General features: G+C 51.4%; 1 protein-coding gene across 3 annotated transcripts in view; it reads left to right on the top strand.

The window, feature by feature from the left end:
- Positions 1 to 26,185, top strand: part of DCHS1 (dachsous cadherin-related 1) — a 36,722-nt gene that overhangs the window by 3,715 nt on the left and 6,822 nt on the right. Inside the window, exons 1-13 of one of the 3 annotated variants that reach the window (XM_070383850.1) lie at positions 1,856 to 1,954; positions 10,944 to 12,854; positions 18,721 to 18,909; positions 19,001 to 19,232; positions 19,342 to 19,578; positions 19,902 to 20,927; positions 21,149 to 21,342; positions 21,551 to 21,647; positions 21,752 to 21,909; positions 22,115 to 22,979; positions 23,068 to 23,307; positions 23,401 to 23,526; positions 24,333 to 24,542. In XM_070383850.1, the coding sequence (XP_070239951.1) occupies positions 1,871 to 1,954; positions 10,944 to 12,854; positions 18,721 to 18,909; positions 19,001 to 19,232; positions 19,342 to 19,578; positions 19,902 to 20,927; positions 21,149 to 21,342; positions 21,551 to 21,647; positions 21,752 to 21,909; positions 22,115 to 22,979; positions 23,068 to 23,307; positions 23,401 to 23,526; positions 24,333 to 24,542 (5,569 nt within the window). In that variant the 5' untranslated portion in view covers positions 1,856 to 1,870. Of the gene's footprint in view, positions 1 to 1,855; positions 1,955 to 6,249; positions 6,268 to 10,943; positions 12,855 to 18,720; positions 18,910 to 19,000; positions 19,233 to 19,341; positions 19,579 to 19,901; positions 20,928 to 21,148; positions 21,343 to 21,550; positions 21,648 to 21,751; positions 21,910 to 22,114; positions 22,980 to 23,067; positions 23,308 to 23,400; positions 23,527 to 24,332; positions 24,543 to 26,185 lie in introns of those variants that run through there. The other 2 variants (XM_070383852.1, XM_070383851.1) reach the window with 2 other exon arrangements.

The following is a 26,185-nucleotide window of genomic DNA, read 5'->3' as shown; positions in this document are numbered from 1 at the left end:
ATCCGCCTGCCAATGCAGGAGACACAGAAGATACGGGTTTGATCCCTGAGTCAGGAAGATCCCCTGGAGGAGAAAATGGCAAACCACTTCAGTATTATTGCCTGGAAGAACCCATGGACAGAAGAGCCTGGCAGGCGACAGTCCATGAGGTCGCAAAGACTGGACACGACTGAGCGACTGAGCATGCATGCATGCTATGTGTGATTGAGTGACCCCTAAGTGTTACGATTTATTAGAGGTCTGACTTGGACCTTCTTATCTCACTGTATACACCCCTCTGGGTGATCTATCGCATTCATTTCCAGGGCTTTAGTTATCATCTGAGTAAGCTGATGACTCCCAAATAACTCTTTCTTCCAGATCTCTCTTCAGACGCCCAGACCTGCAGACTTGCTTCCTTTTGGATTTTTACTACTGAGCCCATACTATAGAGTCCCCTAACATGTCCCAGACCTGAGCTCATCTTTCCTTCCTCCCCAAAACCACCGTCTCCACTCAGTCAACAAGCTACAAAGCCAGAAATTAACTGTAGCCACTCTCTTCTCTACATGTCCTATAACCTAGAACCTCTTAGTTCTCCTTCCTTCCCAGCTTTCTCTGATGTGCCATCCCCTTTTATCCATGGGCTCAGCTACTGCCTCCATCTCACCGTATTTTCACTTGAACTACAGCAGGAGCCTCCTAACTTGTCTCCCTAGACAAGTCTACTTCTAGTCTACTCTTCCCTCTTCCAATCCAATCTTTTCCGTAAAATGCAAATCCAGCCATAGCATTCCCTGCTTGCGTTCTTTAGTATCCTTACACTATCTTGGGTGAGACTTCTACATTAATGAGGCTTCAGAGATCTGTCACGATCAGACTTCCCCCAGCCTCCCCAGCCTCATAGCCTGTCCTGTTTCCATAGCTCCCTCACATTGCAAGTCCCAGCCATGCTGAATTCCTTGTCGTTCTCCAAAGACGCTGCATTCTTCCATGCTTCTGGCCCTTTAGACATACTGCTCTCTGCCTGAAAAGCCCTTTACTCCCTTTGTCTCCTGGCTGACCCCGTCCCATCCTCAGCTCTCTTCTCAAGCTCTCCCTCTCCTGACCACCAGACCAGCTTGGAATCCTCTTGTCTCACTGTTGTCATTGCCTCTTTGCTTTTTCTCTCTCTGCCTGGGCTGGGGCGTCCTTAATGGCAAGGTTACATGTTATTCATCTTCACATCCCCCAGGTTCCTCTATAGACGCTTGGCAATGAACAAATGAATGAATGAGGCACCTCACAGCTCCTCCCTCACTCTCATTCACTCTTCAGAAGACTGACTCCTGGTCTCAGCTGCCCACACAATAGAGTCATTTCCACACATGCCCACTTACCCAGTAGAGACGTTTCCAGTCCCCTCCCCCACAAGTTGTCCTTCCTCCCCCTACGCTCTCCTCTTCTTTCTCTTTCACCTGGGCTTCTCTTTTCCTGGATCCTCTTCCTCTCCCCCAGTCTGTACTTTATTTCTCTTTGATTCAGCTGCCAAATATCTAATAAACACCAGAAATTTGCAGATCCAAATCTGTTGGACCATGTGGTTGTTGGGGTTCTTGGAGGGAGTGGAAGCTGAGGAAGCTGTGACATGCTATCAGGCCACGGAACCTCGGTTCTGCTCCATCTGTTCTACTCCACCAGGCCCCCTTCCTAGGAGGTGTCACAGGCTGCCCCTTCTGCTAACAGCCCCCTCACACATACCACGCTGTGCCCTCCTGTTCCTGGCACCCAGACCCTTCCCGTATCAGGTTCCCAGATACTTGTGCCCTCTTCCTCTTTTTTTCTGTCAGTAGTAACAGAAGTAAGATCAGACTTTCTGATGCCCTGGCACCTGCAAGCAAAAGCCCCTCTGATGGGTTCAAGCTATTGGATCCCATCACCTTCCTGGGTTCCTGCTGCCTGCCCCTGCCTTCAGCTCTGGTGTCTGTGTTTCCAGGTAATCCTCTTCCTTCTGGACATTTAAGCCTCTGCCACTTAGGAGGGGTTTCTCAGTTCCTCTGTCCCCTGTTGAGAGGGCATCTCTTCCTGGCAGTCCACCTAGAACCCCCAAGCCTGTTGTTTATGTTTTTCTGTCTAAGTTGCTCAATGGAGGGAGCTATTTCTTCTCAGAGCCTGGAACACACTCTCATATTCTTGGTGAGGAAGGAGGAAAGGAAGGAGGAAAGGAGGGCTATGCTTCACACTTTCCAGTCACACCATTTGTCACCTGGATCACCTTAGCTTCTCTGAGCTTCCCTTTCCTCAGTTGAATATGGAGGTAACAGTAGAGTTGTTTTGAGGATTGAGAAAGAAAACGGCTATTAAATGTTCAACTCTTAATTTAGTTTGTTTTACTTCCACAATCTCAGTCCCTCCACTACTCTTCTTCTTCTCAACGTCTCATTCCCCCAAACTCGTTCTTCCCTCTACATCTCCAACTTCTCTGCCTTCTCACCAGCCTCCTGTGTAGCCTGGACTCTCCTTGTGAGAGTTAGACCTTAAACCAGGCTCTTGCTGCTCATCCCGCTACCCCTAGCTCCCTCACCCTGCCCTGCCCATCCCTGCCCAAGCCTCCCAACCTGTGAACACCATGAAGGCAGGGATGTGGTCTGTCCAGGTACTGCTATGTCTCTACTGCTTAGTATGGTGTTTGGCACATTGTAGGTCTTCAATAGATACTAATTGAATAAATGTATCAATGAATGCCCTGGACCCATCCCTCCTATTTTTCCCTCTGTCTTCTAGAAACCTCCAAGCCTCCTCTGGTCATTTCCCCTCTCACCACCTGACCTCACGCCCACCTGACCCTCAGCCTAGACTCGTAACTGCCGTGTCACTGATCACCTCTGATCCACCTTGTGTGCGCGCTGGAATTACTCTCCTACCCAGAGTTCTCCTCAGGCACCTTCCCTGTTTGGTTGCCTGGCCACTTCCATGACCCTTTATCAGGCTGCTCCAGGTGCTCCAGCAGAGAAGCAATGTTGTAGATGAGAAAGCACTAACTTTGGAGTCTGTCGGAGCTGAGTTCCAGATAATCCTCTGCTACCTGCTCTGAGTTTTTGTCTCCTCACCTGTAGAATAACACTTACCCCAGGGTTATTGTGAATGTCTGGCACGCAGTAGCAGCCAACATTCATTGAGCCTTCACTGTGTGCAGGCCACCATGCTAAGTTTTTCGTGCCATTCTTTCATTTAACTCCCCTATCAACTATATAAAGCAGGCACTTTGATCCCCGTTTTACAAAAGAGAAAACTCAGGCCTAGAAAGATTAAACAATTTTCCCAGGATTACACCATAAGCTGCAGCATCTGAATTTGACTCAGCAGAGCCCATCTTCCTAACCACTGTAGTAATAGTTCATGCTTGTGCACCTATAAAATGCCTACTCTATGCCACACACTATTCTAACTGCAAGTACACTGTAGTGTTATTATTGTTCCTATTTTATAAAGGAGCAAATGGAAGCACTGAACATTTAAATGGTTCACTAAAGGTTACATAACTAGCAAGTGAGAAGCTGGAGAGAAATCCCAGAGTTGGTTTGGCCCAAGTCCAGACTTTGGCACTGTCCCGTCCTTCCTCACCGTGACACATTGCCTCTCTTTTCGAGGTGTGCAGTAAGCACATGTTGAAGGATGAATCTATGCTGACATCTTGTCTATGGCTAGTTTATTCATTCCCTGTCGTTTCCCATTGCAGGAGGCTTGCTCCCTTAGGAGTCTCCTGAAATGATTCTCCCCAAGATCACTATGACCTTATTACTGCTAAAACCAATGGGCATTTCTCAGTCTTCATCTTACTTGGCCTCTCAGCAGCATTGGACTCTACTGACTCCTCCATCCTTGTTGAAATGCTGTCTTCTTAACTTCTGAGATATGGCCTCCTCTTTGTTCTCCAAGAAGAATCAAGCTCTCCTTGGCTGCCCCTTGAATCTACTCTTCCCCAGCGTTCTGTCCTAGTCTCTTTTTTCTCTCCACACATCCTAGCTGATGGGTCTCCGCACCCATGGCTCTCAGTTACTCCTTGGTTGGTCCAAATCCATATCTCCAAACAGACCTCTCTCCTCAGCTCCAGACCTGCAAATCTAACTGTGTGAGGGACATCCCCATGAGAAGACCCCAACAGGCACCCCCAAAATGGCTCTCCTCTGTGGTATCCTAATAGCCCCACATTGGTCATCAGACCAGCACTAACTGGAGTCAGTCTAGAGCTCTTTTATTCCCTCACCCTTCCTGAAGGGTCGGTGGCCAAGTCTTGTCAACCTCACCTCCTCACATTTTTCTTCTGTGTCTACTCTGTCCCACTGCTACTGGCCTGGGCTGCAAACACCTTATCCTTGGTGCCCCTCCTCCCATGGGTTCTCTTCTCCAGGTCTCCACTGTCTTGCTAGGTCTCTCCCTTCAGCTCCCCTGTAATTTCTGCCTCGCTCCATCTTTCCCTTCTCCGTGAATCTCAGGCAGTGTGGAGTGCATACTCCTGGGATAAGATCAAGGCTATGTCAAAAGGAGGACAAAAATAATCACTTTTTAGGTTTTGGTAAGTAAGTCTAGATGATCAAACTTTAAAGATAACCACAAGAAATAGAGAAATAAAATGGATAACTTTTAAGTCAGTGAAGTGATAAAGACATACTAGAAATGATAAGAACCTAATTCTGAAGAGTAACTTTTCAGGGGGAAGGAGAAGCCATGCAACTGGAGTGGGTACAATCCGCAACTAGATTAGTAATCGTTAAATAAATAAATGTTTTATTAAAAAAAAAAAGAAAAGGGTATGTTAACTCAGGACAGTTGTTTCACTCCCAGCCCGTTTCCTCACTGAAAGGTGGGACGCCTCCCTGACCCGGGCTGTTAGGATGATTAAGATGATTAAATAAGGCACCGTCTATGAATTGCCAACACACTAACAGCTCAGAAAAGAAATTTTCCTTCTGCCTTCTCTGCTCACATCCGTCCCGGCCTCTCCCTGAGGTGCCTAATGGGAACCAGTCCTCAGGAGGGACAGAGCCAGGCCCAGGCACTGCCCAGCTGCCCATCCATGAGGTTGTCCAGGGGACATCCAGGGGAGCCAACTTGTCAGCCTTCTCCTCTTCCTCCTGTCTTCACTCCTCCTCTCCTCTTTTCTGCTCCCCACACCCGCTCCCCAGCCCTAACTCCTTCCTTTATTTATGCCCCCCCTCACTCCAGCCCAGCTGTTCCCGTCTCTGACTTGCCTCCCCTTTCTGTGTGAACTCCTCACTCTTTCCTTTGCCGACACACACTCACACTCCCCCAGTCTTGCTCTCAGTCATCCCCTGTGAGAACTCTCACCTCTCTTCCTTTCTCCTTTATGCCTGGCCCTGTACCTCCACCTCCCTTTGCCCAAGGCTACCCTCTTCTTCCTCCCCTTCAGGGCCAATCTGCCTTTTGCAGCCCCCTCCTCACCCTGTTGTCTTTCTGGTCCCTGCCCCTTCCTGGCCCTGGGACAGGAAGTTGAGGGAGGAGGCCTGCGAGGTGCCAGCTCCCCAAGCCTGCTTCCCCTCTGCACCTCAGGCCACTCCTCTGCTTCCTCCTGGAGCACCCTTCCCTTATGGTCCCCCTGCGACTCCCCCACAGCCCACCTCTTTCCTCTCCCATGTTCCCCCTGCTCCCAGGTCCTGTAGACACACAGGCTGTGTGTGTGTGTTGGAAGGGCGGGGGGGTGTGGATTGACATCACATTGCAGGCCCCAATGAACAGTCTCGCCCCTCCCCCTCCTAATGAGAACCAGCTGTGGTTCCAGAGGCCCAGATGTGGGGCTAGAGGGGGAGAGCAGGATGGAGCCAGAGGACAGAGTAACAGGCCCGGGACGGGGCAAGGGCATGTAGCAAGGAGATCTGGGCGGGGGAAGCACTGTGACCAGTCTAGGGGGAGAAAGAAGACAGATCTGGGTAGGAGGCAGGACAGACTGGGAAAACAGACAAGATGGATGGTTTAGACCAGATCTGGGGGAAGGGGTGGGACAGACCTGGAGAGGGAAAGAGACAGAAACAGGGAGGAGGAGCAAGTCTTGGGGAAGAAGCAGTGAGAAACCCTGGACAGATGGGGAGATGGTGCTGAGAAGAGAGTTGGAGAGAGGATGAGACAGTCTCGGGAGAGAGTCTGGAGTTCGAGTTTGGAGCTGGAAGCCCTGGAGCAGGAAGTGATGAGGCACAGTCCAGACAGGCCTCAGGGACCTCAAGGTCACAGCTGCAGCCGCAGAGCTGACCACGAGTGCCCCGGCAGCGTGTGTGAGAGCGTGCCGGCGTGTGGGTGAGTCTGCCAGTGAGAGTCTGCGCACGGGTGAATGTGGTCTGTCTGTGTCCATGAGAGGAAGGGTGTGTGTGAGTGTGTGTGTGTGTGTGTGTGTGTACGTGTGTGCGTGCTTGTCTACGTGAGGCCTATGGGAAAGTGTCTTTCTGTGTGTATGTGTCTGTGTGGACAAAGGCATGCCTGTGTGTGTCTGTACGTGTGCCTGCATGTGTGGATAATGGAGGAAGGTTCCAGGTGAATGAACGCGTGTGTGTGAGTGATAACCTGCTTCTCTGTATGTGTGAGGAAGGGTATCTCTGTATATGTAAGAGTAGCCTCTGTCTGTGTGAGTGTGTGTATGGAGTGTGCCAGTCTGCCCGTACTCGAGTCTGTGCATCTGTGTGCCTGGCTCTGTGTGGGCCTGTGACTTCATGAGGAGGCACCTTTGTGCGTCCACTGTGAGGGTGTATGCAGGAGTTTGCATTGGACAGGGACCCAGGATGGCACCAGGAGGGCACCAAGGTCTGCACAACTTGGGAGAAGGGGCGTCTGCCTGGGCCTGGATGCCTCCTCAAGGCTGATCACTCACCTGAGAGCTACTTCACACCATTCATGCATCTTTTCATTCAGAAAACGTGCTGATCATGTGCCATGCCCTGTGCTACACAAAACGGTGATTAAGATACAGTCCTGGCCCTCGAACAGCTGACATTCTGTCTCTGGGTGCAGAGAACCCTAATATAGAATGTAAGAAGTACATTGACCTCACTGTCCATTATCTTCTCTGCCCACCCTGCTTTCTCTGCACTGACTGATTAAATGAACAGGACCCGTTCCTAACCCTTGACCCTTACCCCAGTCTCGAGGCCTAGATCCCCGACCCTGGCCATTGCACCACCTCTGTACACGGAGCCTCTCCCCTCTCTGGTCAGGCCTGTGTTCACTCTGCCCTTCTTGTTCTCAATTCCTCTGATCTGTTATTCCATGTGGCAGCTCCTTAGGCTTTGCAGACTTGACCTCTGGGAAGAGGGGTCTTAGTGAACCCTCCAACTCTGAAGCCAGGATGAGGCTTCATCCCTCATCAGGGATGGTGCTGGGAACCCAGGTGAGAGCACCTACAAAGTGCCCAACTCTGGGCTCCCATTTCCATCACCTGTGATTTTCACAAAACCACAGATAGTAGGCATTACCATGGCCGTTATATGGATTAGGAAAATAGCATTCAGACTGGACTCAAACTTCAGGGTCCCAGCTCTTTTCATTGCCTCACACAGGTGGGAGAGATGGGGTTGGAAGTATAAGTAGAGGGTCAGAAATTCTTATCCCTGGGGAGGACAGGAAGTCCTAGAGCAGAGCAAATCTCGAAAGACCAAAGGACACACTTCAGTAGCCACTTCTGTGGCCACACTTCTGACCATGGTGCCTCGGGGCACAGGCTCACGTGCATCTGTGTGTGACCGAGTTGGCATGTCCAGGGACATTTCCCCTTCTGTCAGTAGGTGAAGGTGGTGGTGTGCAGTTATGAGATTCTGGCCATGCATTCTGCACTGATTGCCTGCTCTCACGATACCTCTACCAAGTGCTGGAGAACCTGAGACTAAGACCCTCAAGCTGCTGCCCTTAGGGATCTCCTGATTGAGTGTGGCAGGAGAGGAGAATCGGGCAGACACATGAGCAAAACAGGGCTGCTATGCAGTCTGTTGTCAGTGTGCATCCAAAGCAGTGAGAGCCCAGTAGGCTACACAGTAGGCACTGCAGGGAGGTCAAGGAGATAGCATAGAAACATCCACAGAAGACAGTATCTTGAAGTTCGAACAGGAGACGGCCAGTTGGACAGGACCTTTAAAGGATATCTCAGGACGAGAGCATAGTTCATACAAGGCAAGAAGTTGTGGGGGGAACAGTTGAGGGGTTTAGTGTAGGAACGCAGGCTGCAGTGGGGGAAAGTGAATGTGAGGCACAGTGGAGAGATGGCGGGGCTCAAGTCAGGAAGGTGTATTAAGGGGGTTGGGCTTTGTCATGTGAATAGACATTCTATACTTAGTGTCCATGAACCCTTAAAACTGCAGACACAGTTTGGGTGTATGCATCTGCTTTCTTTTTATCCAGAGTGGGCAGCAGTTTTCTGCCATCAGCAGCGGTGAACCAGTGGAAACCTTTTGTCAGGGGTGGTTTGGTGAGAATTGTGAGGATAGCTCCAGTGAGGAGGACGTGGATTAAGGGATCCAATCCAGGAGGCACAGGGAGGATAAAGGACTGTGGAAGGAATCGAAAGGAGGGATGACAGTGCTTGGACCTGGACAGCAGCAGTGTGAAAACAGGAAAGTGCAGGCTTGAGATAGTGACTCATTGAGATAGTCAGGTTTTGACTGAAGAAGAGCAGGGAAAGCAAGGAGAGTTTCTGAGTGGTGATGCTGTTCGCAGGAAAGGGAAGGGAGGAAGAAAATCAGGTTGAGGTGAAGGTTAGGAATACCTTGTAAGGGAGTCCGTTTTCTGGGGGGTTACATGTCTCCAGCACTCTCCAGAGCTGGAGATTGCAAAGTCATCAGCAAATAGACATAAAATGATCAATACTAAAGCTGAAGTTCCAATACTTTGACCATTTGATGCAAAGAGCCAACTCATTGGAAAAGACCCTGATGCTGGGAAAGATTGAGGGCAGGAGGATAAGATGGTTAGATAGTATCACCAACTGAATGAACATGAGTTTGAGCAAACTCCAGGAGATAGTGAAGGACAAGGAAGCCTGGAGTGCTGCAGTCCATGGGGTCACAATGAGTCAGACACAACTGAGCAACTGAACAACAAAGAAAATAAAATGACTGATAACATTTTTAATTGAAGGCGTGGGAGGGGATAAGATCACTGAGGCAGTGTGAAAAGTGGGAAGACGTGCGGCCCTGGACTGAGTCCTGAGGGGCACCAGTTTTTAAGGGCAGAGGAAGAACTTGCCCAGGAGACTGAAGAGTGGACATAGAAGCACAGTGGAAGCAAGAGGCGGGGTGTCACCATGTGAAGCCAAGAGGGCTAGGCTTCAAGAAGCCAGTGATCAGTGATTCAGTATTCCAGAATGATGCAACAAGATGAAAAAGTGTCCATTGGATGCAGAGTGTAGTGATGGTTGGAAACTTAGTGAAAGCAGTGTCACGGGAGAGGAAGCCTCTCTGCATAGACGGAGGAGGGTGTGAGAAGTGAGAAACTGGCAGAAGTGAGCAAACCTTTCTCCACTGATTCTGCCCTCACTCAGTCTAGTACTAAAGGCCTTCCTGGGACTTTAGGCCTCCTTCTCCTTGAATATCAGCAGTATTGGAAATGCTGTCTCCCTTAGCATTGTTGGCACCACCCTTCCCTGGATTTCTTTCTCTCTCTTTGGCCAGTTAAGGATGCCTCTGTTCAGCTAATGGTTCGGGCCAGAAATTTGCCCATCATCCTTGACTCTTCCCACTCCTCATCCTCTGCCTTCAAGCCATCGTCAAGCCCTGGCCATTCTACCTGCTAAACCTCCCGCAGAGCTATCCACTTCTCCCCATGTTCATTGCTGACACTCATCCAAGACTCTATCAGAGCCACACCCTGGCCTGGTGTGTCGTGAGGGCTGTCCTAAGATAACTTCCCCATCTGTGTGATCCTGTGTTTACAAAGGGGCAGCAGCGGTGATTTTCACAAGATGTAAGTCATATTGCAGTACCCTCTCTTAGAATGCTTTCATGGCTTCCATTTGTCCTCAGCATAAAGTTCAAATCATCAGTATGGCCTCTGACCCCCTGCCCCATTTCATCCCTTCTGCCTCGGCACTCTATACCTCACACACAGGCCCTACACACCCCCAGACACTCTCAGCCCTTTCTTGACAGTAGACTCTAAGCCTCTCTTTCTGTTCCTTCTTCTGAGTCTTCTCTCATTCTCTGTTCCCCTTCTCTGCCCACCATTGTCTAGCTAACACCTACGTTAAGTAGATCCTGACTTGGATGCTGTTTCCTCGGAGAAGCACTCGCTGACTCCTTACTGTGATCAGCCCCTCCGTGCTCTCATAGCTCCCTGCACCTCTCCCTCGAGGCCCACATCACACTGCTAATTACTTGTCCAGTTCCTGGACTGTTTTCTTTATTCACTGGTATGTCTTCAGTTTCTCCACAAAGCAGGTACTCAATCTCTTGTTGAATAGAGTAGAGAGGGAAGTGGAGCCAAAGGGTGTGTGTGTGTGTGTGTGTGTGTGTGTGTGTGTGTATGGGAGAGAGGGAAAAGGAGACAGAGAGGAAGGGAGAGAGAGATTTAAGCATATTTAAATGTTACTAGAAGACTGGCAGAGAGGAAAATGTTGAGGTTCAGATGACATTGCCAAGCACATGGTTATTGAGGTATTAGTCCTGAATAAGAAGAAAAATGAGAAAGAACTGGCCACATGTTTAAGTCTAGAGATGGAAAGAAGGGAATCTGAAGGCATTCAGACCTGAACAATAGGAATAAAACAATCTGCTGGGAGATGGTGGGGGGCAGGAATCAGGATGGATAGGACCTGTCAGTTAAAGGCTGCGGTGAATCCTGAGGAGCTTCCTGGGCCCAAGATGGTTTGAGGCAGCATGAGGGCCCTGTGGGGAGCTGAACACACTTCAGTCCTGGTGTGGCCTGGACCCCAGCCTCCCTGGAATGTTGATTCCTCCCCCATCATGACTGTTTTCCTTCTAATTTTCTCCCAGGTCAAAGAGAGTGAGCTGGAGCCAGGGTCCAAGTTGGACCTGATCCAAAACCTGAGATCAAGCTGCTCCTGGAGCCTGGCCTGGAGCTGGATCCCAAGGCACAGCTGGACTGGCCCTGCCATGCAGAAGGAGTGGGCCACTGCACCTTCGTGCCCGGGCATGCAGATCCCCAGGCCTCTCCCCCTGCTGTCATTGCTGATGCTGCTGCTCCTGGGGGCGGGGGCTCCAGGTGCCTGGGGTCAGGCTGGGAGCTTGGACCTGCAGATTGATGAGGAGCAGCCAGCGGGCACACTGATCGGGGACATCAGTGCAGGGCTTCCAGCGGGCACAGCAGCACCTCCCATGTACTTCATCTCTGCCCAGGAGGGCAGCGGGGTGGGCACGGACCTGGCCATCGATGAACACAGTGGGGTGGTCCGTACAGCCCGTGTCTTGGACCGAGAGCGGCGGGATCGCTACCGCTTCACTGCAGTCACTCCCGACGGTGCCACTGTGGAAGTTACCGTGCGAGTGGCTGACATCAATGACCATGCTCCGGCTTTCCCACAGGCTCGGGCTGTCCTGCAGATACCTGAGCATACAGCACTTGGTACCCGCTACCCACTGGAGCCTGCTCGTGATGCCGACGCTGGCCGCCTGGGAACGCAGGGCTATGCCTTGTCTGGTGATGGGGCTGGAGAGACCTTCCGGCTGGAGACACGCCCTGGTCCAGATGGGGCCCCAGTGCCTGAGCTGGTAGTTACCGGAGAGCTGGACCGAGAGAACCGCTCACACTACATGCTGCAACTGGAGGCCTATGACGGTGGTTCACCCCCTCGGAGGGCCCAGGCCTTGCTGGACGTGACACTGCTAGACATCAATGACCATGCCCCAGCTTTCAATCAGAGCCGCTACCACGCTGCTGTGTCCGAGAGCCTGTCCCCCGGCAGTCCTGTCTTGCAGGTGTATGCCTCTGATGCCGATGCAGGTGCCAATGGGGCTGTAACTTATGAGATCAACCGGAGGCAGAGCGAGGGTGATGGACCCTTCTCCATTGATGCACACACGGGGCTGCTGCGGCTGGAGCGGCCGCTGGACTTTGAGCAACGTCGGGTCCACGAACTGGTGGTGCAGGCTCGGGATGGAGGGGCTCACCCTGAGCTGGGCTCAGCCTTTGTGACCGTGCATGTGCGAGATGCCAATGACAATCAGCCCTCCATGACTGTCATCTTCCTGAGTGCAGATGGCTCCCCCCGTGTATCTGAGGCTGCCCCCCCGGGCCAGCTTGTTGCTCGAATCTCTGTGTCAGACCCAGATGACGGTGACTTTGCGCATGTCAACGTGTCCCTGGAGGGTGGAGAGGGCCACTTTGCGCTCAGCACCCAGGACAGCGTCATCTACCTGGTGTGTGTGGCTCGGCGGCTGGATCGGGAGGAGCGCGACGCCTACAACTTGCGAGTTACTGCCACAGACTCAGGCTCACCCCCACTGCGGGCTGAGGCTGCCTTTGTGCTACACGTCACTGATGTCAATGACAATGCGCCTGCCTTTGACCGCCAGCTCTACCGACCCGAGCCTCTGCCTGAGGTTGCCCTGCCTGGCAGCTTCGTGGTGCGGGTGACGGCCCGGGATCCTGACCAGGGCACCAATGGTCAGGTCACCTACAGCCTGGCCCCAGGCGCCCACACCCGCTGGTTCTCCATAGACCCCACCTCAGGCATTGTCACTACAGCTGCTTTGCTGGACTATGAGTTGGAACCTCAGCCACAGCTAATCGTGGTGGCCACGGATGGGGGCTTGCCCCCTCTCTCCTCCTCTGCCACAGTGAGCGTGGTCTTGCAAGATGTGAATGATAACGAGCCGCAGTTCCAGAGGACTTTCTACAACGCCTCGCTGCCTGAGGGCACTCAGCCAGGAACCTGCTTCCTGCAGGTGGGTAAGCCCCCCAACACACAGTGGAGTGGTGCTGTGGACGGGAATGGATCAGAGGGTCGCAGGGGACCTCAGAGCAGGAACCAAGACTTGAAGGTGCTAGCTGTTGATGGTGACATTTGCCAGAGGGTTCAGTCTTATTCAGTGAGCTGCACAGTCTGTGCAGAGGGTGAGGGTTACTGAGAAGATGAGAAAGCAGGGTGCAGGAGCTGGGCCAGGTGATCAAGGGGTTGAGAGAATCAAGATTGGATATAGAGAAATGTGTCTTGTGGTGTGAGGAGGTGAGAGGGGACTCTTTAAAGTTTCAAAGCTGTTCTGCAAGGGCAGAGATGGAGATTCTGCACACCCATGTGGCTCCTGTTCCCCAGGGGAGATGCCAGCATTTACAGAGCCCTCCAATCCTAGATCAGTGCTGGACTGTCCTGGCAGATATATCCATCCATGCTCTTGGAGCTGAGCCCTAATGCGTCTTGGGATCAGGCACAGGGATGAGAGATAACAGGAAGTATTCAGTGAGATCCCAATGTCCAGGAAGACCTCTCAGAGGACGAGGCAGGAGCCCTGGACAGGCTGAGGGAGCCACAGACTTCCTGCAAGTCAGGCCTGGAGGAGATGGGTGGGGAGGCATGCAACTGGAAAGGCAGGCCAAAGCCAGATTGCAGAAGTCCTTGGACACCAAGCTGTGAGGGGTTAGGACTTTACTTGGAAGGCAGAGAGGGTCGCTGAACTTCTTTGGTCCAGAAAAGGCAGGATCAGATGGTTTTTTCTTCGTTTAAGACTTTATGTTTGGGAGGCAGTTTTTGATTCATAGCACTATTAAGTGGAAGGTGTAGATTTTCCATATGCCCCTTCCCTGACTCACACACTGTCAGCATCCCCCGCCAGAGTGGTACATTTGCCGCAACAGATGAATCTACATAACCATCATTATCACTCAAGTCCATAGCTTACATTAGAGTTCGCTCTTGGTGTTGTACCTTCTATGGGTTTGGATAAAAGTATATTGTATGTGTATAATGGACATATATAATGACATACAGTGTAACACATAGAGAGTAGTTTCACTGCCCTAAAAATCCTGTTCCCCTCATCCTTCCCTCCTCACTACAGATTGTTTTTGTTTGGTTTTTTATTTGTTTGTTTTTGTTGTTGTTGGGCTTTATTTGGCTGTGCCACGTGGCATGTGGGCTCTTAGTTCCCCAACCAGGGATTGAACCCATGGCCCGTGCAGTGGAAGCATGGAGTCTTAACCACTGACCCACCAGGAAAATCCCATGTTTTATGTTTGTTTGTTTGTTTGTTTGTTTGGAAGCTAACTTGCTTTAAGGGTGAAAATAGATTAGATCAATGGTAAGAAATACATTGAAAACTTAACTTAGCACTGTAGGCCTGGCACTGTGCTGGGTCCTGAGAACAAGGAAAGGAGACAGTCTTGTTCCCAGGCAGGTCACAGTCTAGGCAAGGAGATACACCAGTAGCTAGTGATACATCATGTGGCATATGAAGCGCTATGGAAGCCTAGAGGCAGACCTTTGCAGAAGCGGTGATACTTTGCCAAGGGGATAATATGGGGTGTATGGACAGGAACTCCAAGCTCACAGAAAAAGCTGCAGGACACCATGATATGTGTTTATGGGCAGCATTGTTCAGGTTGGCCTCAACTGTGCTGATGAGAGAGTTATGGGGAGACAAGAGAGTAGACAGGGACCAGATCATCAGCTTTGACTTTATTTTAAAAATCACAGGGAACCAATGGGAGGTTCTAGGCAAATCTGATATGTCTTCTGGAAAGATTGCTTTGGCTCTCCCACAGAATTATGGATGCAGGAGAGGAGACTGGAGGCAGGGAGGTCTCTTAGGAGGAAATGTTTATGTCTCAGAAGACCCCTGATCATCTTCTAGAAGCTGCTGTTTGCCTAGACTTTCAGGCCAGTGCCTGGACCTGGCTGACCTCCCATTTGGCCAGACTCTGGGTGCTTGCCTGCCTACTGCTGTCCAGCTTCCACCCACTCTCCCATGTGTTTACTCTCCCTCTTGGCCCAAGACCAGTGGGCTGTGGCTTCTAACTTCCCTCCTCACTAGTGCCTGAAGCAAGAGGGCATCTCTCCAGGTGGTTTCCTGGAGTTTTTACTAGTGGTAATCATAGGGAAGCAGGGGTGAAATTGACCACTGGGTGTTCATAACCTTTACAAGAAGTCTTAATATTTGATTCATTCAATATTCATTTGAATATCTGTCAGTAGGGACACAGAATACAGTAATGATTGAGTAACTGCTACCTAATTCATAGAATTTACAGTTTAGAGGGGAGATTCATATGCAAAGAAACAGTTCTACTGCAATAAAAGAAACTTCCATATGGAGATATATATGAGTTACAGATGGGCAGTTTGAATGTTTTCCCAAAGGAAAGGACCTTTGAGCTGAGACAAAGGATAAGCAGGAGCTGACGAGGGAACCAGATAAGGGAAGGGTTCCATACAGAGGTGACATGCAGAGAGAAGAGCAAGAGCCTGACCTGTCTGACTTGTTCAAGGACCTACAAGTGGCTCAGTGTCTCTGGAGTTTAAGGTGTGAGATGGAAGAGTGAGATGAGACTGCAGGAGGCCAGACAGTGAGGAATGAAGCCAAGCCAAGGAGTGTGAGCATTTTTATTTAGAAGACATTGAAGCTTTTTGAGTAGAGGAATAATTTGATCATATTTGTTCTCTCAAAAGATGCTTTTGTTAGTGCAGAGCAGTGGTTCACAACAGCTGGTGATTCTGCCCTCTGGAGGGGACATTTGTCAACATCTAAAGACATTTTTGGTTGTCACAACTGGTAGGATTGATCAGTACCTAATGGATTGCATGCGTGCGAGCTCAGTTGCTCAGTTGTGTCTGACACTTTGCGACCCTTTGGACTGCAGCCTGCCAGGCTCCTCTGTCCATGGGATTTTCTAGGCAAGATTACTGGAGTGGGTTGCATTTCCTCCTCCAGGGGATCTTCCTGACTCAGGGATCGAAGCCACGTTTCCTGCATCTCCTGCATTAACAGGCAGATTCTTTACCACCAACTGGGAAGCCCATTTAGTAGATAGAGATGCTGCCAAGCATTCTAAAATGCACGTGACAGCACCACAACAAAGAAATGTTTGGTCCAAAATGTCAGTCATGCGGAGGTTGAGAAGTCCTGGTGTAGAGGACAGGACTGGAGGGTTAGACACCTATCAAAAGGGAACTATAGTAGCCCAGGGGAGAGACGACTCAGGCCTGAGTCAGAACAGCGATAACGGTAATGGAGAGGAATAGACAAATAAGAAGGACAATGAAGATTTACTTGGTCCCCAGTTGATTGATATGTCGGCAGAGGAAAAGGGAAGAACAGATTTCTGGCTCGAGCAGCTGCGTAGATGGAAGAATCATTAGAGAGAGGTTGGAATGATCATGAGTTTAGTTTAGGACAGGTTGGATTTAAGGTGCCTGTGGGACATCCAAGTGGAGATGTTGAGCAGGCATCTGGATGTACAAGTTGGGAGCACAGAGCAGTGGTCTGGGTCAAAGTACAGATCATCATCAGAGCCACAGCAGTGGAAGAGAAGGCACTCAGAGAATGTGTAGAAGAAGATGCCAAGGAAAGGTTCCAGGGAACAACAGTGTATAACAGACAGAGTAAGGGGAGGTGGAGGAAGGCTGGACAGTGGGGAAGCAGTGGCAGGAGAAGCAGGAGACACTCCTGGGAAGGAAGTCAGCATGGAGCAAATGCAGTAAGTTTGTGGTCTAGTAGGAATTTTAGATAGTTCACACATGAAGGTCTTTATTTCCTCCTTGCATTAATGAATTTGATGAGAGCTGGAGGCTGGGGGAGGGTGGGGAAACAAGAGGAGAGAGGTGAGGTTAGTTACAGCTTTCAGGCAGAGCTGGAGAGGGAGCTGACCAAGGTTGGACTGTGAAGAGGGGCTGAGAGCCTGCTAACAATGGAGGCTGTGCCTTTGCAGTGAAACCTCTGAGCAGAGGCTGCACAGGCCAGAAAACTCACTTCTGCCTTGGTCATTTCCAGTCACTGACCCCTGTGCCTTTTGGGGTCACTTCCTGACAACCTCCTTGACCACTATTTACTGCTTTCTTCCTGCAGCAAGTCAGAGGGCAGAGGTCTTTAACAGCTTCTGGAGATGGTGCCGCAGCTGTGCTGCTGCCCACCAGATGGATGTGGGGGGAAGTTTGTCTCCTGGGATATCCGGGCCCATGGCCACAGTAAAGAGTTGGAGCAGGAGCTGTTTCCAGGGCTCAGCATGGCAAGGTCTTAGTGTCTCTCAGGAGAGTAAACAATGGCACAAATCACTTCTGTCAAGGGCCTGGGCAACAATCAGAAGTCCTTGGCTCGGCTTCTCTCTGAGCAACATTTTCTGGCTGAGAAAGGGGAACTCTCCAGCTTCCTTTCCACAGCATATCATGACCCTGAGGCCCTCATAGCCACAAAGAGTACTTTGTCACAGCTACAGCAGTCTGCACCAGCTAACCCACTGTTGAGGGCCTAATGTGCACCCAATTTATAAAACTTGCTTTGAAAGAAGTTTTTGTTGTAAGGCAGGGCAATCCAAATGTCTGTTTACTCAATGAACAAATTTACATAGAGTACCTACTGTGCGCCTGGCCCTGTCTTAAGCTCTGAAGCTTTTGGAATGGGGTTTCCCGCTGATCTGACTCTGAAATGTTCAGAGGCTCCTGACTTTGGTGTCCAATCATAAACCCTACCTGAGCCAATCTGGGAGATGTCTGAGAAGTCACCAAGAAAGCCTTTCCCTATTTCTTAGTTTGGGAGAACCCCTGGAACTTAATGACCTGAATATTGTCCTATAGACCTGCAGTTCTCTGTCTCTCATTTCCAGTGAGATTGGCTCAAGAGATGAAGGGATGTGAAGGATGTATAAGCCACATCCATAAATGCATAGAGCAGACCCTCATCAGCCCAGCGATCAATCAGATCCCACTTAATGACCAAACTCAATAAAGGGCAGGCCTATAACAGCAGTCTGAATAACTCTGTAGGTCAGCCAGTGCTCTGCTTGGAGTGATTCTGAGACTTGGTGATGTTTATTAACTTGTTGTGACCCACCTGGAACTTGATGTCACAGACCTTAGCACTTTCCTTTTAAATATAGTTGGTCCTCATCCATTTGCAGATTCTGTATTTGTGAATTCACCAACTGTCTAAAATTTCTCTGTAACCCTTGAATCCACACTCATGGAGTTTTCACTGTCATTCCCGGACATGTGCAGAAGGATGGAAAATTCAAGTCTCTCGATGAGCACATTCCAGCTGAGGTCGAACAAGGCAATGCCCTGCCTTCGTGTTTCAGCTCTTATGTTGTAAACAAGGGTCCTTTTCGTGGTCTATTTGGTGCCACATTTTTCACATTTTTGTGCTTTCTGTTTGGTGACTTTGTTGTTTAGAATGGTCCCCAACTGTAGTGCTGAAGTGCTGTCTGTGTTCTTAAAAGCAAGAGGGCTGTGCTGTGCCTTATAGAGAAAATACATGTCAGTTTCACTTAGATATGAGTTGTGCCATTAGCCCTGAGTTCAGTGTTAGTCAGCCAACAATATATATTAAATAAGGTGCCTTTAAACAGAAACACACATAAAACAAAGTTATATATCGATCAGTTGACAAGTCAGTTGTGATCAGAGGCTCATAGGAACCTAACACAAGTGGTGAGATCTGAGCTGGGTTTAGAGTTTAGCCCGTAACCTACCAGTCCCTTCTGTGTATCCACCATCCAAAGACTCTGGGCACCAACTGGCCAAGGGTCTGCTCCTTCTAATTGATACTTAACTATGGCTTTTCTGGCCAAAAAGATGGGGCATCACTCACCCCAGCCTCTCCCCAGGTGACAGCCACAGATGCAGACAGTGGCCCATTTGGCCTCCTCTCCTATTCCTTGGGTGCCGGACTTGGGACCTCAGGGTCTCCCCCGTTCCGCATCGATGCCCACAGTGGTGACGTGTGTACGACCCGGACCCTGGACCGCGATCAGGGGCCCTCAAGCTTTGACTTCACAGTGACAGCTGTGGATGGGGTGAGTGGGCAGACTGTGGGCAGGTTGCGGGGAGGGCACTCAGCAGGGCCAATCAAGACCCACCTGACTTAATGGCTGCATGTCTCACTAGGGAGGCCTCAAGTCTATGGTATATGTGAAGGTGTTTGTGTCAGACGAGAATGACAACCCACCTCAGTTTTATCCACGGGAGTATGCTGCCAGTCTGAGCGCCCAGAGTGCACCAGGCACAGCTGTGCTGAGGGTACGTGCCCATGACCCTGATCAGGGACCCCATGGGCGACTCTCCTACCACATCCTGGCTGGCAACAGCCCCCCGCTCTTTGCCTTGGACGAGCACTCAGGTGAGGATCCTCCCATTCCCAGGGCTTGCCTCCCCACCTGCCCTCCACCCCAACCCTTCCAGTGATATTCTGTTTCCTTATGTATCTCCACTTCTGTCCCTCCTCCCAGGACTATTGACGGTAGCCTGGCCCTTGGCCAGACGGGCCAGTTCCATGGTGCAGCTGGAGATCGGGGCTCGGGATGGAGGTGGCCTGCAGGCGGAGCCCAATGCCCGAGTCAACATCAGCATTGTGCCTGGAACTCCTGTACCACCAGTATTTGAGCAGCTTCAGTATGTCTTTTCTGTGCCAGAGGATGTGGCACCAGGCACCAGTGTGGGCGTAGTCCAGGCACACAATCCACCAGGTATCCCTTATCATTATATCCACGTGGTGCCGTACCCAGACACCCCAATGTAAGCCTCAGGTATAACACCACTGACAGTCCCAATACAAAACTCTCTGGTTCTAGTCCGCCACCTCCTTGGGCGTGGTGTAGGCACTCTGCTTCATCCCCAGGTACACGAATATCACCCTAGTGCCACCCAGCTTCTCTGCCAACACCTGCCTCTCCCCTAATACTTTGAGAGGCCCAGATGTGGACACTACCTAGCCCTTTTGGGGATCAGAGTCTGGGCTCCAACTTAGAAGGTGTCCCCATCTCTTTTCTGACTGCTCTCTTTTCCCTAGGTCGCTTGGGACCTGTGACCCTTGCCCTATCGGGGGGCGATCCCCGAGGACTCTTCTCCCTAGATGGGGCCACTGGGCTGTTACAGACACTTCGCCCTCTGGACCGGGAGCTGCTGGGACCAGTGCTGGAGCTGGAGGTGCGGGCAGGCAGCGGAGTGCCACCGGCTTTCGCTGTAGCTCGGGTGCGCGTGCTGCTGGACGATGTGAATGACAACTCCCCTGCCTTCCCTGCGCCTGAAGACACAGTGCTGCTGCCATCGAGCACTGCCCCAGGGACCCTCATCTATACACTGCGGGCTCTGGACCCCGACTCAGGAGTTAACAGTCGAGTCACCTTTACCCTGCTTGCTGGGGGTGGTGGGACCTTCACTGTGGACCCCACCACAGGCCACATACGGCTTATGGGACCTCTGGGGCCTCCGGGGGGGCCAGCCCATGAACTGGAGCTGGAAGCCCGGGATGGAGGCTCCCCACCTCGCACCAGCCACTTTCATCTGCGGGTGGTGGTACAGGACTTGGGGACCCGTGGGCTGGCTCCCCACTTCGACAGCCCTACCTACCGTGTAGACCTGCCCTCAGGCACCACCCCTGGAACTCAAGTCGTACAAGTGCAGGCTCGAGCACCAGATGGGAGCCCTGTCACCTACCACCTTGCAGCAGATGGGCCAGGTAGCCCCTTTGGCCTGGAACCACAGAGTGGATGGCTGTGGGTGCGGGCAGCACTGGACCATGAGGCCCAGGAGTTGTACACACTGAAAGTAATGGCAGTGTCTGGATCCAAAGCTGAGTTGGGGCAGCAGACAGCCACGGCCACCGTGAGGATCAGCATCCTCAACCAGAACGACCACAGTCCCCGCTTGTCTGAGGAGCCCACCTTCCTGGCTGTGGCTGAGAACCAGCCCCCAGGGACAAGCGTGGGTCGGGTCTTTGCCACTGATCGAGATTCAGGAATCAACGGACGTCTGACCTACAGCCTGCGACAGCTGTCAGAAGACAGCAAGGCCTTCCGCATCCACCCCCAGACTGGTGAGCACTGGGACCCAGAATCTGAGATCCCATAGCCTCATCCTCGGAATGGTGAACACCCAGACACGATCCCCAGAGCCTGGTCATGGGGACCAGGACTAAGCTCGGAGTTTTCCCCAGGCATTCCTTTCCACACTCCCCCAACCCTAGCCTCTCACAGACCCCAGGCTCTTCATCTCTGGCTACCCCATACATGCTCTCTGTCTATCCTGCACTTGCAGGAGAGGTGACCACACTACAAACTCTGGACCGTGAGCGGCAGAACAGCTACCAGCTTCTGGTGCAGGTTCAGGATGCAGGGAGCCCACCCCGCAGCACCACAGGCACTGTGCACATCGCAGTGCTTGACCTCAATGACAACAGCCCTACCTTCCTGCAGGCCTCAGGGGCTGCTGGTGGAGGCCTCCCCATACAGGTATGTGAAGCTGCAGGGCCCTGCCTTGAAGAAGTAAGAGTATGTGGGTGTCCACTTATAACTCTAGACAGAGGTAAAAGAAACTGCATCTTGGAACAGGTGTGAGAGTAGAAAGGGGCCTTTGTCTGCACAAAGGTTAGGGGAATATATCCTGGGTTGTCTCAAGAACAGAGGGAGACAACTGTAGATGAGTTGTGTGTTCCCACAGGTACCAGATGGTGTGCCTCCAGGAACATTGGTGACAACCCTGCAGGCCAAGGATCCAGATGAGGGGGAGAATGGAACCATCCTGTACATGCTAACTGGTATATGGGGAGTGGAGAGAAGGGAGTTGGTGGTGGATGGCCTGTCCTCATGATACGCCCAGCTCTGAAATGGAAGCCCTCACCCTTGCTCTGCCCATCCCCAGGTCCTGGCTCAGAGCTCTTCTCCCTGCACCCTCACTCAGGAGAGCTGCTCACGGCAGCACCCCTGATCCGAGCAGAGCGGCCACACTACGTGCTCACATTGAGCGCTCATGACCAAGGCAGCCCCCCTCGGAGCTCCAGCCTCCAGCTGCTAGTGCAGGTATGGCTGCCCTTCCTCCAATCTATCCAAGTCTCCTTGGCCACCAACGTGGGCACCCCCTCCCAGAGTGCCATCTTCCTAAGCCCTTGTGCCCTCTCCTCTAGACGGCTACTCTGACCACCCCTCCTAATGCTCAGCAGTCCAGCCCAGATTCCCTTTTACTTGGGTCGCCCTGATTCCGTCCTCCTTCCCGGGTCCATAACAGGTGCTTCCCTCCACTCGCTCGGCTGAGCCTGCACCGGAACCCTCAGAGCCAGACCCGGTGGCGCCTGTGCCTGTCGTGCTGACCGTGACAGCAGCCGAGGGGCTCCTGCCCGGCTCCCTGTTGGGCTCTGTGGCACCGCTGGAGCAGGCGGGGGTGGGCGCCCTTACCTACACACTGGTGGGCGGCGCCGACCCAGAGGGCACCTTTGCGCTGGACGCGGCCTCTGGGCGCTTGTACCTGGCGCGGCCCCTGGACTTCGAGGCGGGTCCGGCTTGGCGCGCGCTCACGGTGCGCGCCGAGGGGCCGGGAGGCGCGGGCGCGCGGCTGCTGAGAGTGCAGGTGCGCGTGCAGGACGAGAACGAGCACGCGCCGGCCTTCGCGCGCGACCCGCTGGCGTTGGCGCTCCCAGAGAACCCGGAGCCGGGCGCGACCTTGTACACTTTCCGCGCGTCTGACGCCGACGGCCCCGGCCCCAACAGCGATGTGCGCTACCGCCTGCTGCGCCAAGAGCCGCCTGTGCCCGCGCTTCGCCTGGACGCGCGCACCGGAGCGCTCAGCGCCCCGCGAGGCCTGGATCGGGAGACCACTCCCGCTCTGCTGCTGCTCGTGGAAGCCACTGACCGGCCCGCCAACGCCAGCCGCCGCCGCACAGCACGCGTTTCCGCGCGCGTCTTTGTCACGGATGAGAATGACAATGCTCCAGTCTTTGCCTCGCCCTCACGTGTGCGCCTCCCTGAGGATCACCCGCCCGGGCCCACGGCGCTGCACGTGGTAGCCCGGGACCCCGACCTGGGCGAGGCCGCACGGGTGTCCTATCGCCTGGCAGCTGGCGCGGACGGCTGTTTCCGGCTACACCCCAGCACCGGTGAGTTGGACCGCTGGGAGGGATGGGAACGAGGAGGATGCTAATGCAGAGCGAGTGTTTTCTTCCAACCTGCCCACCGCTTACCTAGGAGCGCTGTCCGTGGTGCGGTCTCTGGACCGCGAACAGCGAGCTGAGTACGTGCTGACTGTGGTGGCCTCTGACCACGGCTCCCCACCGCGCTCGGCCACGCAGCTTCTGACTGTCAGTGTCGCCGACGTCAACGACGAGGCACCCGCTTTCCAACAGCAGGAGTACAGCGTCCTCTTGCGGGAGAACAGCCCGCCTGGAACGTCTCTGCTCACTCTGCAGGCAACCGACCCCGATCTGGGTAAGCGTGAGGGGATAAGTTGGAAGAGGGAGGGACTGGGTCAAGAAAGGGTATATTCACCCTGTGATCTTACCCCACGCTGGCTCTCCTCAGGGGCCAATGGGCAAGTGACTTATGGAGGCATCTCTGGCGAAAACTTCTCCCTGGATCCAGACACCGGGGTCCTTACCACTCTTCGGGCTCTGGATCGGGAGGAGCAGGAGGAGATCAACTTGACAGGTATACACTGACAGGCTCCCCAAAGCCTGAGGTGGCATAAACACCATTGTTACATGGGCAGGACCCCCAAAGTATCTTCAAGAAACTTCTACTCTTACAGCACAGCTTGTATTTTTAATCCTTTGGGGGAGTTTGTCAGAGTACAAGGTGAACTGACTTCTAGGCTGTAACCACTGTGATTATACTCTCAAACACATAATGTCACAGCTGTGCCTTCTAGGATTCCCTCAGATTACACTGTAGGCATTTAACAGAGGTGCATATGGAGAAGGCAATGACAACCCACTCCAGTACTCTTGCCTGGAAAATCCCATGGGCAGAGGAGCCTGGTAGGCTGCAGTCCATGGGGTCACGAAGAGTCAGACATGACTGAGCGACTCCACTTTCAGTTTTCACTTTCATGCATTGGAGAAGTAAACGGCAACCCACTCCAGTGTTCTTGCCTGGGGAATCCCAGGGACGGAGGAGCCTGGTGGGCTGCCGTCTGTGGGGTCGCACAGAGTCGAACATGACTGAAGTGACTTAGCAGCAGCAGCAGCAGCAGCATATGGATACTGAGTACCAAAGAGGTTAGCTCAGGCTAACACAGCTTGGAAGTGGCAGAGCTGGGACTTGAACCCAGATCTCTTGTTATCTCATTTAGTGCCTTTCCTGTTACACCACCACATATATGTATGCATGCCTGAGTGCTTGTGGGGTGTGAAAAGGTAGACATATTCTGATTTTTGTGTGCACCTGGTGAACACATGTGGTGTGGATTCCTCCATGGGAGCAGGATAAATCTCATTGACTTTGCTTCCCAACAGTATATGCCCGGGACGGGGGCTCGCCTCCACTGTTGACCCACGTCACAGTGCGAGTGGCTGTGGAGGATGAGAATGACCATGCCCCAGCCTTTGGGAGTGCCCATCTCTCCCTGGAGGTGCCCGAGGGCCAGGACCCCCAGACCCTTACCACGCTGCGGGCCTCTGACCCGGATGTGGGAGCCAACGGGCAGCTGCAGTACCGCATCCTGGGTGAGAACCTTCCCGTACCTACTTGCCCAGGGCTACTTCTTGTTGGCCTGTGTCCCAGACCCAGTGTGCCTGGATCCCCTTTTCCTTCCCTTTATGTTTCTGGGTCTCCAAGAATCTCTTTCTATGCCCCTCCAGTATTTGATCTCCCTCTTTGTCTCTTTTTATCCTCCTGTATCTTTTTTTTCTTGATTGTCTCTCCCTGTAGAGTAGTTGTTCTCAACCCTTTTCATCTCAGGAACCTTAACATTATTTTTTTTAACTTTTTATTTTATATTGGAGTACAGTTGATTAACTATAACAGTTGTGATAGTTTCAGGTGTACAGCAAAGTGATTCAGTTATCATAAACATGTAATCTATTCTTTTTCAAATTCTTTTCCCATTTAGGTTATTACGTAATGTTGAGTAGAGTTCCTTGTGCTATACAGTTGGTCCTTGTTGGTTATCCATTTTAAATACAGTAGCATGTACATGTCAATTGCAAACTCCCTAACTATCCCTTCTTCCCACCCTTCCCCTTTAAGGTCTCTAAGTCTGTGAGTCTGTTTCTGTTTTATAAATAAATAAATTTGTATCATTTCTTTTTAGATTCCACATATAAGTGATATATATTTCTCTTCCCTGTCTGACTTTCTTCACTCAGTATGACAACCTCTGGATCCATCCATGTTGCTGCAAATGGTGTTATTTCATTTTTAATGACTGAATAATATTCTATTGTATATATGTACCACATCTTCTTTACCCATTCATCTGTGGATGGAAATTTAGGTTGCTTCCATGTTTTGGCTACTGTAAACAGTGCTGCAGTGAACACTGAGGGATGCATGTATCCTTTTGGACTATATTTTTCTCCAGATATTTTCCCAGGAATAGGATTGAAGGATCATATGGTATCTCTAGTTTTTAAAGGAACCTCAATACTGTTCTCCATAGTGGCTGTACCAGTTTACATTCCCACCAACAGTTTAGGATGGAGGAACCCTTATATCTTAATTTTTAAGAACTGTAAAGAACTTTGGCTTATATGATATCAGCATTTATTGATGTAATAAAATATGATATAATAATTGAACATATAAAATATATAATAAACACATACCATTATTTACCACATTTGATATTAAAACTGAGAACACTTTTAAATATCATTGTAAAACAAGCCAATGAAACATACCACTTGCTGTATTTCTGCATAGGCCCAAGGAGATTTACTGTCCATTTTGTTGGACAATAATGAGGTTGCAAAGATTAAACAGGTATGATTGAACACAAGCTAACAAAAGCTGAGTGAATCTATTGAAGACACATTTATGCTTTAAACTTTTTCCCTAGAATATTCTTGAAATCACAACATTACATAAGCACACATTCCATTAACCATCCAAGTTATGACATCATCACATGTCATGCAGCATCTGGACTCCGCTCTGCATTTGTGAGTTGATGAGAATGGAAAAGTCATATAATGTCTTAGTATTGCTATGAAAATAGTTCTGATCTTATGTACTCCCAAAAGGGTCTCAGGGGGATTCTTGGGGCCCCCAGACCACACTTTGAGAAAAACTACTTTATAGTCTCTTTCTTTACCTTCTGTGTTTCTCTTTGTTTCTCTGCCTTTATTCCACTTTCCCTCTCCTGCCC

This window comes from Bos mutus, chromosome 15, assembly GCF_027580195.1.
Source record: "Bos mutus isolate GX-2022 chromosome 15, NWIPB_WYAK_1.1, whole genome shotgun sequence".
Taxonomy (NCBI): Eukaryota; Metazoa; Chordata; class Mammalia; order Artiodactyla; family Bovidae; genus Bos; species Bos mutus.
The sequence above is the reverse complement of the archived record's forward strand: the minus strand, read 5'-3'. Positions and strand labels throughout refer to the sequence as shown.